General features: G+C 43.0%; 2 protein-coding genes across 6 annotated transcripts in view; both read left to right on the top strand.

The window, feature by feature from the left end:
* The window catches only part of LOC142768988 (uncharacterized), a 51,226-nt gene extending 45,805 nt beyond the window's left edge, over positions 1-5,421 (top strand). Inside the window, exon 8 of the mRNA XM_075871680.1 lies at positions 5,332-5,421. Coding sequence (XP_075727795.1) covers positions 5,332-5,361 — 30 coding nt within the window. The 3' untranslated portion in view covers positions 5,362-5,421. The remainder of the gene's footprint in view (positions 1-5,331) is intronic.
* Positions 1-14,715, top strand: part of LOC119165370 (uncharacterized) — a 70,186-nt gene that overhangs the window by 11,400 nt on the left and 44,071 nt on the right. The window lies entirely within an intron of this gene.

The following is a 14,715-nucleotide window of genomic DNA, read 5'->3' on the forward strand; positions in this document are numbered from 1 at the left end:
TGCAGCTGGTCGATGCATGGACAACGCTTCACGGGGACACCTTTAGAGCCACGCGCGTTCAGGGTATGTCTCAAAGCAGGATTGACAGAGTCTATATTCCTAACAAGATTGTTGCAAGTTTAGAGACATGCGATGCATTTTTTAGCGCCTGGGAAACGCAAGCTCAGCGGCCTTATGCCAGTGCTGTTCACCTTAAGGCCCAGCTGGGAAGGCATTGCTCCAAGTTGTGGTGAATGAATTCATCAATTAAAATTCATGAAGTTTTGGTATCTGAAATGCGCATGAATATCTATGCGTCTTTGGAAGACACGCCGCAAATTACGCCGGCAGCATGGGATCTCTTGAAGGCCAGAGGGCGTGTGATTGCGCAGGAGGCCAGGAAAATGCGCCATGCACGTCTAACATCACATATGAATGAAACATTGAGGCGTATTTAAATCGTTGAGCGCGCACGTAATCTGACCGGCGCAATTCAAGAGTACATTGGGTACAAAAAGGCTAAATACGACCTCTTCTTGATGGCAAAGTCCGGGGCTTTTAAACGCGCAGAGGAACTGCACCTGCCTACGGATGAACTAGGTAACTTGGCATACGCACAGCGAGTAGGGGTATGGAAACACCAGCCCAGTATTATCGGTGCAGCACGGACAGAGTGTGGGAGCATAGTCACAGATATCAAAAGAATTGAGGTGGTCTTTAGGGCGCATTTTTGAAAGGCTCTGCTCTGCAGGTCATCGCTCCAAAGACAGCAGCCAGCATCAAAGAATCGCAGACTTTTGCGAAGGCTTGCCCACACTGTGTCCCGAGGCGTCTGATATGCTCTGCGCTGAGGCGACGAAAGATGGAGTTTGGCAAGCCTTGAGGAAATTGAACACTACCACGGCTCCAGGTCGAGACGGAATACTGATGAGGTTTTATATAACTTTCTTCGATGTCCTAGGCGACGCACTTACTGACATGGTTAACGGATTCATTGTTGATGCGCAAAAGCCCTGTGAGGGCCGTGTAGTCTTGCTGCCAAAGGAGGGCATGGATCCTGACAATCCACAGTCATAGAGGCCGATTACCCTCCATAACACGGACTACAAACTTGTAGCTACGGTCCTTGGCTTGAGGCTAAAACCTTTTCTGCCCGATATAGTGTTGCCCACGCAAACGTGTGCAGTGCCGGGTAAGTAAATTTTTTAAACACTTACTCTGATAAGAGATTTGTTCTACTATGCCAATGCCAAAAACGTTACCGGTGCTTTCGTGTCATTGTATCAAGCCAAGGCCTTTGACAGGGTCGAACATGACTACCTATACTGCGCACTTAGAATGTTTGGTTTGCCTGAGCAGTACGTTCGCTGTATAAAGCTTTTATAAACCAACATGACCAGCCGACTTCTCATCAACGGCGTGGAGACAGCAAGCTTTCCAGTAAAAAGAGGTGTTCGCCAGGGATACACAATCGCACCGGTGCTCTTTGTTATTTCCATAGATCCTCTTCTTAGGAAAGTGGCTAAGTGCCTTAATATTCAGGGCTTTCAAATGACAGGTCTGGAATCAGTTAGCATCACCACTTATGCGGATGACAGCTCTGTGTTCGTGCGAAACCAAGCGAGTTACCACGCTTTCTTGGAGCTGTTCGAAGAGTATGCCAGTTTACCGGATGCTTTCTTGAATGCGGAGATAAGCAAAGCCCTTCGTTTCGGTAGCTTCCATGGCTCTTTGCCGAGTGGCATTCAATACGTGGATGCCGTAAAAGTCCTCGGGGTATACTTTCAAGACGGGGAGGTGGCCAAAAAAAATTGGGAGGACGCCGTACATCGAGCCACGCAGGTCTTCGCGTATGCCACTGACTTCAATTTGTCACTTGACGCCAAAGTGACGGCGGTGAAAGCCAAAGCATACGCATATGCTTTTTATATAGGGCACATTGCACTCATACCGAAACTTTTGGGGAGCCGCCTTGCGTCATTGGTTGGAGCTTTCCTATGGGCCGGGAAGACGCCAAAAGTTCAACAAAAGTTCCTCAAGCTCCCCAAAAGTTGTGGAGTACTCAGTCTGCCAGATGTTGCGAAATTCACAAAGGCACTTGCAGCTAAAACACTTCACAAATTGTTTCAGGACTATGACTATCCTGGCCGTAGCTTATTGCTGTATTGGACCGGAACTCTTGGAGCCGCATTCACGTCGGAAAGGTACCGGGGACCTCAAGTAAAACACCCACATGCCTTTTATAAGGCAGCAGAGGGCTCAAGCGTTCGGTTGACGGCGACGCCACCGAAGAATACTTTGCAAAGCTCGCACCCGCACGCATTAGCGAAATGTTAATCATTCGCTCGATTACTGACGAGGAAAAACAGAGATGGAGGCCCAGCAAGTGGAAGAAATGGCGCAACAACCACGTACCAGAAATAGAGAATTTGAATGGCTGCGGCGATGGGACGCGTTGCCCACTCGTCAGAGACTGTTAAAGTGGGGCGTCGTTCCCAATGACCACTGCCCCAAGTGCGGGAAAAGAGAAACGATCCGCCACACAATGTTTGAATGCGTAGCGGCCAAAGACGTGTGGCATGTCGTGCGTCGTCAATTCGGAGGGTCAATTCCCTCGAGCCAACAGCGCAGAAGGGGCTTATTTAAACAACTCGTACTGTACGTCACAATGTTCGTCTTGTGGTGTCGCCGCTGTATGGCCGAAGCACGGCGACGACCCCAGCGAGCTGTATTCCCAGCGTTACAGAAGATTAGAATGATAATGGTTCGGTACCTTACCGAACAGATTGAAACTCAGGGAGAAGAAGCATTTATCAGAAGGTGGCATAAACGTTTTTTTTTTTTTTTGGAGTTCGGAACGGGAATATTGAACTTCCCTTACTGCCGTGTTAACTCGGGGGAAAAATTTCTTCTCGTCGCACGTAATAGGTGAATCTGTTCAAAATTACTGTTTTTTGCGTTTCTTTTATCTTTGTTTTTTTGAGTGATTCGTGATATGTGAGAATATTGGAAGTGCTGTGTGTTACATCCTGTCTATGTTTTCTTGTTTGTACACGCCACTGAAATGATTTTGTTACACCAAAGGGTTGTATTCATCTGAAATGTTGTTACTAGTTTGCAATAAACTTCCCTGTTTCACCCTAAATATTGGCAGATCCCCTGTACAGTTGGAATCGACGATATGCGAAGCACGAATAGGAAAGGTTGACATGTCATTTTAAAATTAGCTCAACGTTACGAGGTGGACGTAAATGATGCCGTGCTTGACTTCCATGTTATGATTATCATGTTTTGATGTGTTGTTCACTTTCGTCATCAATTCACGTCACATGATACCAAATTTGTATATGTGGAGCTAGCGAAATAGCCGCGAGCACGCTATGAGCGTGGTATGTTGTCATAGTCTTCATGACACGTGTGTCAGGATTATCATGTTTGTACCAGTCATATTTTTCATCCTTCATTGACGTCACGTAACACTGAATTCGGTTTCTCTTTATAAAAAATCTTGACTCCTATATTTTAGTTACACAAATTTCAACGTCGCAAGTATGAGCAGGTCTAGGTACAGCATAGGTATCATCACCTAAAAGTGGCCGGTTACTGAGGTAAACCGTGATACTCCAACATCACAACTTAGAGGTTTGCTACAAGAAAGTAAAGCTAAACGCTAATGCAGACGCATTTAGCCGTGCGTTTTAGTTAGTACCTTCCTCACCTCTCGGTCATTCACTGGCGAGTCGGGGCAAAATTTTGTCATCATCACGGCCTTAGCTGAGCGCTCTCGTTCACAGTGATCTCAAGGGGCGAACTTTTGTTAAATTCTATTTCATTACGTTGTTGTACGTGTCAAAATGCGAGTTCTCAGTATGAGTCTTGTGTCCCACAAGTGCCTCTTGATGTAGAGGGAACGAAATTCTGATAGACACGTAGCTGGCTATATGTTGTACTAAACTTTGTCTGGTGTTTTGTCGGGTAACCGAGGGCACTTGCTTGTGTCGCGTGTTGTCTGTTGTTGAACCATTCTTGACAAGTTGCAGAACCATCAACAAGTGCTGACACTAAAAATCATCAGAAGAGACGAGCTAAACTAGTCGACAAATTGTGGCGACAAGCTAGTGGAGCTGAGATGACCGTCTTCAAGAATGGGATGTGTTCACGGAACCGAGCCTGGAGCTGCATTCTACCCATGGCCCTAGAGGCAAACCTAGAGGGACCTGGCGAACGAGCACGCCTGACATCCGAGCCACGTAGAAATAGCTCGTCTTGCCGGCACATTGTCTGGCGGCGGGGTGCTGTTGCGCCTGGAAGTCCACACCGAACGTCAATGCCTCTGCAAAGGCAATCTGTGTCAAGGCCAGCGATCAATCTCGCCTGACGCGATCAACTCAATGACTACATCAAGCGGTGGCATCGGTCTGTCTTACGTAACGTACAGCGAGCTCCCTCAGCCCACGAGCTCGATGAAGCAACCGGCGCCTTTCAATCTGGCGAGTCTTACGCAATGCGGGGCAACATCACTCATCCTTGGGTCAACCCAACATCACTCAACCCTGCGCAGCGGCTCCCGATTTGATGATTGTGACGTCACCCAGCAATGGTCCCTATAGGAGGATTCTGACATCACGGCCAGCGGTGCTTCTGGTTGGATGTTGGTGACGCAAAGGTCCAACCGGTGTCTATAAAAAAGCCAAGCGGCGCAACGCCAGCAGCTGACCCATGCGTAAGAAAAGACTCTCGTGGCTTCGAGTCTCCACGCTTTCGGCGCGGCTGACCTATGCGTCAGAAAAGCCTCCCTTTGCTTCGAGTCTCCACGCTGTCGGCGTGGGCCGTGTCCTTGTAAGTGGCGAGTTTTGTGGCGCGCTTCGTGACCTCGTCGGCAGCGCGCCTTCGTAACAATGCGTGCATTACCATACCAGCCTTCACAGTAACGACAGTTTGTTCCGCACATGTAGTGTAACACAAAATAAGACTTCCTGACAAAAATATAATGATAATGATAATAATAATAATAATAATAATAATAATAATACGTGGGATTCTACATCAATACCACCAAATCATTGTGTTAAATGCCGAGCAAAAGGGCTTACGAAATTTCGCCCATCTGATGTTGTTTAACGCGCACTGATACGTTAAATCTGAAATTAAACCCAAAACCGAATTGTGAGCACCGCACCTGGAATTGAATTCGCGACCTTTGGGTCAGCAGCCGAGCTCCTTAGCCAATGATGCACCAAGGCGAATTAATAGATAACCTTGCAATTCTGATGCCGAGAATAATAAATGTGACTTTTCTCTTTTGTTCCGTATTGTCAATCTACGCTAAGTGGGACTTTTCTTTTTCCAAAGAAAATAGGTCATCGCTGGATATTTGAATAACCCTGTACCGATGGAGGATCCCCGCAGCTGACGTATTGGCAAAATTAGTTGTTTGGCGTAAAACAAGACACTAAATATGTTTTATTGCTTCAAATATAAAATTTAGACCAGTACGACAAACTGGCTTTTACTCTTTTCAGAATTTGCAACCAATTTAGCTGTCGTCATTGCATGAGTACGATAGGATTTTTCAATCTATAATTTTTGTATCCAACACAAAAAAATTTGTTGAGCGTATGTATATATGGCGGTCATTTACCCGGATTTACGCAATAAATTTTTTTACATTTTGTAAGATGTGTAGGACGCTTTACCACCAAGTATGTAAGAATACTTGAACGGGAACATGCCACAGACAATGGCGGTGTATGAGGTTTCATTACAGAAGTGTACTGGCTGCGAAGCATCTGTGGTCTTCTTTGCTTGCTAGGCGCCTACAGTATTATTAGCTGAGGTAACATGTATCAGGAAAAGCAACGCTATGATGTTCTGAATAAGTGAAGATAGTTGTTCAGCTGGCAAAGGCAACTCTAAATCTGTGAGTACTATCAAAAGGGAGAACGGCTTTACATTTTGCTGGGAAGAAGACAGACGCGAGAAGCATGAATGGCGATTGAGAGAACGGAATCTTTTGCTGAAAACTTTTATGCTTTTGCAGAGAAGAAAATACAAATACTTATAAGTGCTATAATTGCAGTGATTTGAAGCTCGCAAGAGTCTACGAGAAAAAAAATGCAAGCTATTCGCAGCAATTCCGATATCAATTGTAGTAGTAGTATGCCCTGCTGGTGATGGACTTACAACCACTCCATATGTTTTTAATAGTGCATAAAATTATTAAACTAAAACCTACTACAGTAATACTGTTAGCGAATGCTAAACAGCAAAGAACCCATATGACACAAAATTGAATATAGAAAGTGTTTAGAGGCATTCAACTGTGTATGACACGAGCACGTATTTGATCATGTGAAATTATTCAACAGAAGCCTGTAGTAAACAGCGACCTCTAGACACCCAATAAAATCTGCGTTGTTCGATTATAATTCCACACAAAACAGGTGTTACTGTGTTTTCATCATTGACAGCGTTCAGACAACTAAAATATATATTGAAGCGTAATTGTGCTTGGCTTACGACTTCAGCTTCATTCCACATTTACAGTGTCAAGTTCTTGCTAGAAGGAAAGTTGTCAATATGATATTTGAAACACGGCAAACTTCAAGCAATGCACCCAAAAATAATTTAGCAATCGCCGCTTCCACATAACCGACTTAATTTATGCTTATTGCGCACTAACTTCCACAAGTATTGATATGAGATTCACAACACCGCATTAATATGTAGTTATTATATTCTACTTCCAAGGACCCCTATCTAGACCCGTATAGACCAAATATACTTTTCTGCAGAAGATTATAGACAGGGAAACAAATGTGTTTTTTTAAGCTTTCCCCCCGCTCCATCCCACGCAAACTCAGAAGAAGTGGCCCATGTTTGGCAGTTCACGTGAATCGCACATTTGAAAGGCCCCAGCCCCTGTTGGCATCAATCATAATTCTTTTTCTAAAACGAACACAGTGTCTGGCTCACTTGATAACGTCCCTGGAAAACATTTTATAGTTTGTGAGTCATCTGATCTTTAAACATGAGAGCCGTCACTGCTAATTAATAACATGAAAGCAGTCGCTGCCATTTGAATTGTTAGAAACTATCGTTAGAAGTGGACCTCGACAAAAAACTTCCACACCTTATAGATAGCCTCCGCAAACGAAATAGAATGGTAATGCGAAAAAGTTGGTGTTATGAAAGGTTATAATTACATGAAAGTGCTACTTGTGAGTGCTTTTAAGCCTGTTTATAAAACATTGAAGAGCGGAGACTTGATGACGTTTGATTATATATATATATATATATATATATATATATGTATATATATATATATATATATATATATATATATTTGTTTTTAAGTAAGAGTAAGTGAGGAAGTGCTTATCTGGCTGGTAGGAGCTCGCAATATTGTCAATAGTAGAACGTAGATCAAGGACTACGTGTGACATTGCAAAAGTAAAGTGAGTATTGTCAATGGCAATTAGGATTTTAATGGCAATTAAGATGCATCTTCATGACAAGCATGAGATTATCGCTATTTTCCTTAGCTTCTATCGAGCAGCTGTCCGAGTCCTCACAAGGTACCTCTGGACACCTGTGAGGTGGCTCTTACATTCAGTTCAACACTTCTTTTTCCTTCATTCATAAAGAGGGTCCCGTTTCTTGCAAACTTGATTCCTTCAGGTAATGTGCGAGGAATCACTGCTCATGTACCAGCTCGTAATAATGTCACTTGTAACGTGACACCAACAGGCCAAGATTGGTCCACGACCGCCGTGATGGCTACCCGCTGCAGTGACTGACAAACCCGCGTTTAACTGTACAGTATTACTTTATGAAGTCGACAGAGGGATGACCGCTGTTTTAGCTCAGTGGTGAAGTATTGGACGCATTAATCGAACGTCCTAGGTTCGGTTCCTGCCATCGAATAGGTCACGTTTTCGTGCACTGTTCTTTCTTCACATTTTGGATATTATTCTTCAAATAACATTCCGTATAATTTCCTTGGCATCATGATGCAAATATTTCTAATAACATTGTGCCAAAAAATAACGAGAGTCCTGAAATTTACACTTCTTTCTTTAGTACATCAGTTGTATTTCGTACAACTGAACTGAATTTGTAAAGATTTATGTGTTTCTATTTCAATTCTTTATTCATTCTTTCACTCGTTCTTTTCTTCTGTACATTTAGCACATGACTACATCTAGATGACATGGCACTTTTCACAATTTAATGGTGAATCTTCAAACGCAACATTACTGTCGTTTATTTGCTCTTCGTAGATTTTTTTCTTTTGCAAGACTGTATATTATATAAAAATAAAACCAACAAAACAAGGCTTTAACATAGCGATCCGACAAAAGAAGACGCGACATAAAGCAGCAAATGGAACACTACGACCTACTTCTAGAAAGGTTAATATAACTATTTGATTCGTTTGATTATTGTTGCAAAGCTTAGAACGTTTCTTTCATTATATCCTAAGTTTTAATGACCTAGTAGAATTACTCATTAATAAAGAAGTTGGAAAGCCTGGCATCTGAAAACGCTGCTTCCGCCATACTAATTGAAACATTACAATTCGTGCATTTATTGCACAAATTGTGCCCTTAATGGACAGGAATTCGAACACATGGCGATACTATCGTGCTTGCATAATAATTTTCTAAGACCTATTCATTGTGAAACGTCTCATTTCAGCTTCTCATCACGCCCTTTTTTATCATATAGCGCCGTGCATAATGAAGATAAATTGGAAATCTGTTTCTTGAGTTAGGGTGAAAATATCCTCGATTACTCTTTTTTCACAGTATGTATTTTAGACAGTTATTTTTTAAGTAGTTTTCAACTAGTGCCTTACCTGCCCGTTAAGTTGACAAATGCTATTTTCTCGAAAAAACACATATTTTCTCTCACGTATAGTATTATCAACAAAGAGCGGAATGCCTTTTCACAGTACATTGCCAGAAATAAACAATTGACTAGCCTGTAAACAGCTTCGTTTATGCATCCTCATCAGCAAAGGCCTCATAGTATCTTTTCTATGAAAGTGCCTCCTGTCAAACTTTGCACTTTATTTTCTTAGCCTGTTCAATTTTTTTACATCATACATTTTACTACCCTATGACATAGTCATTCAAGTTCTGCTTGAGCTCTTGCATCGTATATTCATTTCATTGCACTGCTGGGAGATACATTGAATTTGTTTTATTCCAAACACTCATAAAATTCATAAGCTTATTTTGCTAGCTCTACTTATATCAAGGTATTTTATTTGAAAGATGTACCTTTGTAAGAAGTTAGGCATTATAATTACCTCAGCTGTTACATAACAAGTGATCTGTCATAGCCAGAACACCTTGATACAGTGATAACAAACTGCCGCCCATGCTGTTATTTTTTATACTGGCCTTAAAATCATGCACGCCGCCAATGAGGTTGTTGGCATATAAAACACCCGTGCGCCCCGCATTAGACTATTCTGTTTTTTATGGGTCCCATTGTCTGAAACTGACGCTGTAAAACTGTGATTATAAGTAGAAAGCTGCCTGATTTGTCTACTATGCTTATGGCCACACTTCACTCCCATTACACATGAAAATGGCTTACCTGTTTTACTGCCTTCATATCATATACGTCGTATAAAATTATTTTTTCTACTGATAAAATGTCGACACGAGATCGGCGCAACGCATCGTCGTACACGTTCATTCGGTTACGCTACCAAGGAGAGACTCTCTAGCTGTAACTCCACTTACGGTACGTGTCAACTGTTTTAAGTATTTTTGTTCTAGAACAATAGCGGATTGCAACAAATTAACCACATAAACTGTGTCACAGAATTAACTATCGTTGCTTAAATTACAATTTCAGTAGGACGTCTTTTCTTGCCTCGCTGAGACGTATCATGTTTTTTTTTTGTCTCATACTTCTGCTACCCGATTGTTTATTTCATTTGAAAATTCTTGGAATAACATGACTTGCCTTTTTGTTTCATTTTGTTCTTCAAGGTACATGTGCGAACAAACTTGTTATTCATTTTTGTCCTCTTTAGTTTTCTGCACCTATGTATGTACCTCGCTGCCAATATCTCGTTTGCGAATAATTCCTTACAGCGGGAATTGATGATATACGAAGCGCGAGCAAGATTGATATGTCACTTTAAAATCAGCACAACATAACGAGGCGGGCATGAATTATGTCATATATAACTTACACGTTATGATTAGGGTGTTTGCGTCTGGCATTTGTGTTCATCATTCATTACGTCACGTAATATCAAATTTCGTATATGTGAAGCCAGCGAAACGGCCGAGAGCTGTCTATGAGCGTAGCATGTAGTCATGTTTTACATGAGGCGCATTTCATGTTTATCATGTTTGGACGAGAGACTTATCTTCCATTCACGTCACGTAATACCAAATTTGGTATATGTGGATCTAGCGAAACGACCACGAATGCCCCATGTGCGTGGCGTGCAGTCGTGACTTACATGACATGCATGTCATCATTTCAACGTTTGGGCCAATTCCTTTGTTCGCCATGCAGTCATAATATACCATACTAGTTTTGCAGTATGCCTTGTGAACAAAACCACCGCAAGAGCAGCAATACCATGACATGTAACTCAAAGCGCTCAGGAAAAACATCTCACGATATTGAAAGTCACTTATGCACTCGATACAGTATGCCATACCAACTTTGGCATAGATCCCATTATCAAAATGGCCAGGAGCGCTAAAAGTCGTATGCGGCTAGATAGACACATAGATAGGACCAAACTCACTGAAGTTTGCTAAGAAATGTCTCGCATTTAAGAAAACACAAGGAACTTTTATCATCTTTCCGATGTTATAGCCTACTGCAGACTCTCACGGCAGATGAATGAAGCAAAACAAGTGCAATAATTTGAAAAATTGTTGTCTGGTTCACCATCTTTAAAGCTAAGGCAAGTGCAGGTGTCTTTGATTTCATATTGGGTCAAGAGTTGAGCAGGTGGGGTATGTATTCATTGTTCAGGATCTCCGATTTTTCATCTCCTCTATTACCTTCCATTTCGCTGCAAACAGCCTGATCTTTATCAAAAACCCTTGCACTTCTTTATTTGTACTAAAACAAATTTTTTTATGCTGGGGTACGCCGAGGAACATCAATTCTGTTACAACAGTAAGGTCAATAAGGGCACGTGTTTATCTGAGCAAGCAATCAACGCTCTGATCTCACTTTGTTTAAATATAGGAACTGGAAATGCTGGCCAATGTACCACAGGCGTGTACATATTCACAGGTTTGGATACAAAACTTGACAAGAGTGGCGATGTGGGCTTGTTGCTCTTATTTTAATTTATTTGTTACAAAACTTGAGAGTGTTGCATAGCCAACGGACCAAGAAAGGTGAAGCGGGCACGGAGTCAGCCATGCACTCCGGCAGTGCTTGGTGCAACGAGGCACTGTCGACAGCGTTAAAGCAGTCGTACACCCAAAAGCTAGAATCACGACGCTTTCAATCGTTTGAGGGGCCAATGAGCGCAATAATGGAAACTAAAAATGGTGCGTCTATTTCTCATAATTGTAGTGAGTCGCAACTTTGCGGACCACCAAAGATGGAACGGATTATAATCTGAATAGTCACAAGAGACGTGGAAGTGGGTGTTAGCATTGGTGAGCCCACACAGGCGACTGCCATGTCAAACCAAAAGCCGTTTAAACTGAGTAAAACTAAATGATTACTTCAAACAAAGCCGCAACAATATACTTCTGTGAAGGCATGTGGGGTTATTATGAAAGAGTAACCAAGAATATTTTTTTTTACTTTTACGAATTGTTTTCAAAGTCCTTCTATTTGTTACACACAAGGAGCGCTTACATAAACTTTCAAGCTCGGAGATTGTACCTTATTTGATTGCTCTGTATGCATGAGTATTTATAGGCCATAGTTTATGATTGACTGCTATGTTATTGATTGATTATTTGATTGATTGATTGATTGATTGATTGATCGAAATGTGAGGTTTAACGTCCCAAAACCATCATATGATTACGAGAGATGCCGTAGTAGAGGCCTCCAGAAATATCGACCCTCTGGAGCTCTTTACCGTGCGCCCAAATCTAAGCACATGGGGCTACAACCATTCCGCCTTCATTGTAAATGCAGCCGCCGCAGCCGATGTTTGATCCCGCAATCTGTGGGTCAGCAGCCTAGTACCCTAGTCACTAGACCACCATGGCGGGGGGGAGGACAAAGTTTCTATTTGTACGACAAAGCGTGTACAATAGTTCAAAGCGGCTTCAGGCTCCCTGCGACGTCGACACTACCGTGACGTGTTGGGGGTGATGCATACCGTCCTGGGTGACGAGCCGCTTGTATCGGTGACGTTGACGATCCGAGTGTTCTTATCGTGGCGCTGACTGATACTCATGCATGGATTCGCTGTTACTAATTACGCCTGATCATTGCCAAGCTTCTTTGATTGTTTGAAATGAGAGCACACTACTTAAACGTGGACAGAATAGACAGAGATAAGCGTCTTTGAATAATTTCATGAATTTATTAAACGCAAACTACTCATAACACACAGGTAAAAGAGAACAACATGATTCGAGGTTTTTTCGGCAGTCCGCTTGTCGGGTCACCGTTGTGTGCAGCAGTTATATTGTTGGTAGCGCAGAAAAAGAAGGTAAGAGTGTGTGCTTTTATTACACGTATGGTGCACGCTAGCACGACCACAAGCTATCAATGTGGAGTGCTGTATGAACATATATGATCGCTAACTAGTCATACGTAGGTGGCAATATTAGTGAACAAGTTCCTCTGTGGATTTCTTTGAACGAGCGTAGTACTGGCTTACCACACAAATAATTGTGAAAAGCCTAAGGCACATCCATGTGAGCGCCTCCCTGCACGGAGGTGTACACTTCAAGGTCCCCTTAATAAACCGTATAGGTGGGGCTATCTGGCTTCACAAAAGAAAACCAGCAAGAATGCAATTTTTTTCGTAGAAACCTATCGCAATCATTTTCTCAGTTGCGGTGAATTCGCGGTGCTTATATGTCATAGACCCCTTTGCGTATACCCGAGTGCCTGATGCTCTAAGAGTCCCTAAGAAAGCTAAGTGCTACATACCGACAATAATGACCCAAGCGTGCGTCCTCGAGTACATTCGCCTTGCTTCTTGGTATGGCATCCATTCTGAAATGACTTCTTTTGTTATATAAGTAAAACTAAACCTTCTTCCCACTCCCTCTGTTCCCTTGAGCAGAGCTCTCTTAGCTGCGTAGCGGCTGTTGCTATAGAAGGGAGTGGAAGGTTGGTTGCATGGTGTCCGTCTTGTCTTGTCGTAGCTGCTGCTGCTCGTAAAGAATGGAGACCAGCGCCTTTCGATACTTTGCAACAACTCGACTTTATTTATGTACAGGAACTTATGTACAGATTTACAAGACTCTTCACCGTTGGAACCATCACATGTTGCATCGGCCGAGCCGCTAGTGCAGAGCACTATCTGCTGCAACCAAAACGACCGTGAGGAAACGGGAGCCAGGTTTCAACCCCTCGGTTGCCCCTCTCGATTCTCCTAACGGCCACGAAAAGCAATTCAGTCCGTTTATTGAACAGACGAAACACTTGTTGCTGTCCTCTTCTCTCGATCTGTTATTCAAGCACTCGACCGTTCGGTCGAAAAGAGAGACGAAAGGACCGGCCTGCACACTACGTTTCGCGAACTGTGCGCACGCATACAATGGTGGCGCCGTTCGGCTGCAGGGCCCCTGCCATTACTGCGAAATGACTACGCTGTCCAGCGTGACAGCCGTCCCGTGGACTCTAACCCTGATGGATGGGTGCCGATACACCGACTGTCCTCACGTCGCCCCCCGCACTTCGCTGGCCGGGGACCACCTAGCTGTTTGTCAAAAGTGGCGACTGACTGTGGTCTTCTTGCCAGAACGGGCGTCCTTACACCGAGATTATCGTCTCCTGAGAATCGGCTCTTTGGGAAACACGTTCTTTTGCGCCAAAGAAGACTCACCCACCTTGGTCTGCGACGCCAGACCTTACAATGTGTCTAAGCGAAAACGATTCGGAATGTCGTGTATTACGGCGATGCCCCGTTCCAGAATGTCGTCTTCAATAGTGCATGATGGCTTGACGCGATGATGACGATGCTGGTGACAAGGCATGAATGAACGTGTGGACTTAGCATTTTAAATTTTAGCTGAGCAGGTTGGCCTCATGTCATTATTTTTTCTGGAGAAGTGGGCAGCTGGCCTGCGGTAGTGAGGTGACCACGAGGAAGTGGCTGTAGCGCTAAAAAATGATGGCCTTGCCCGACGTTTTGATTTGTGCTAATTACCAGTGATACAAATCAAGAAAAAACATAAATATTGCTACCTAAGTAGAATATTGCGACACGAGTCACTACTAACGCGTCCGTTGCTGATCTTGTGGGCGAAAATCTGGACATACGTACATTTGACGTTAGCGCTTTTTTTAAATAAAGCCCCCCGTCTTGTATAATCTTTCAATATTTACCCGTACTTGAATTTCAACTGTAGGTTTTTCGCGCAAGTAGACGCACTTGTGGAGAAGAAAAGGATTTCCTTTATATATATTTTGACGCGCTGCCAATGCGTGATTGCAATATTTTTATGGGGACATGTTTTTTTTATGTAGCTATTTATTGCAGTTTTGTATTGTGGCTTTCGCATTTTCCAAATGTACCCCTGATTTTCGATGATCTCT

The sequence above is a fragment of the Rhipicephalus microplus genome, chromosome 8 (assembly GCF_043290135.1).
Source record: "Rhipicephalus microplus isolate Deutch F79 chromosome 8, USDA_Rmic, whole genome shotgun sequence".
In the NCBI taxonomy this organism is placed as follows: Eukaryota; Metazoa; Arthropoda; class Arachnida; order Ixodida; family Ixodidae; genus Rhipicephalus; species Rhipicephalus microplus.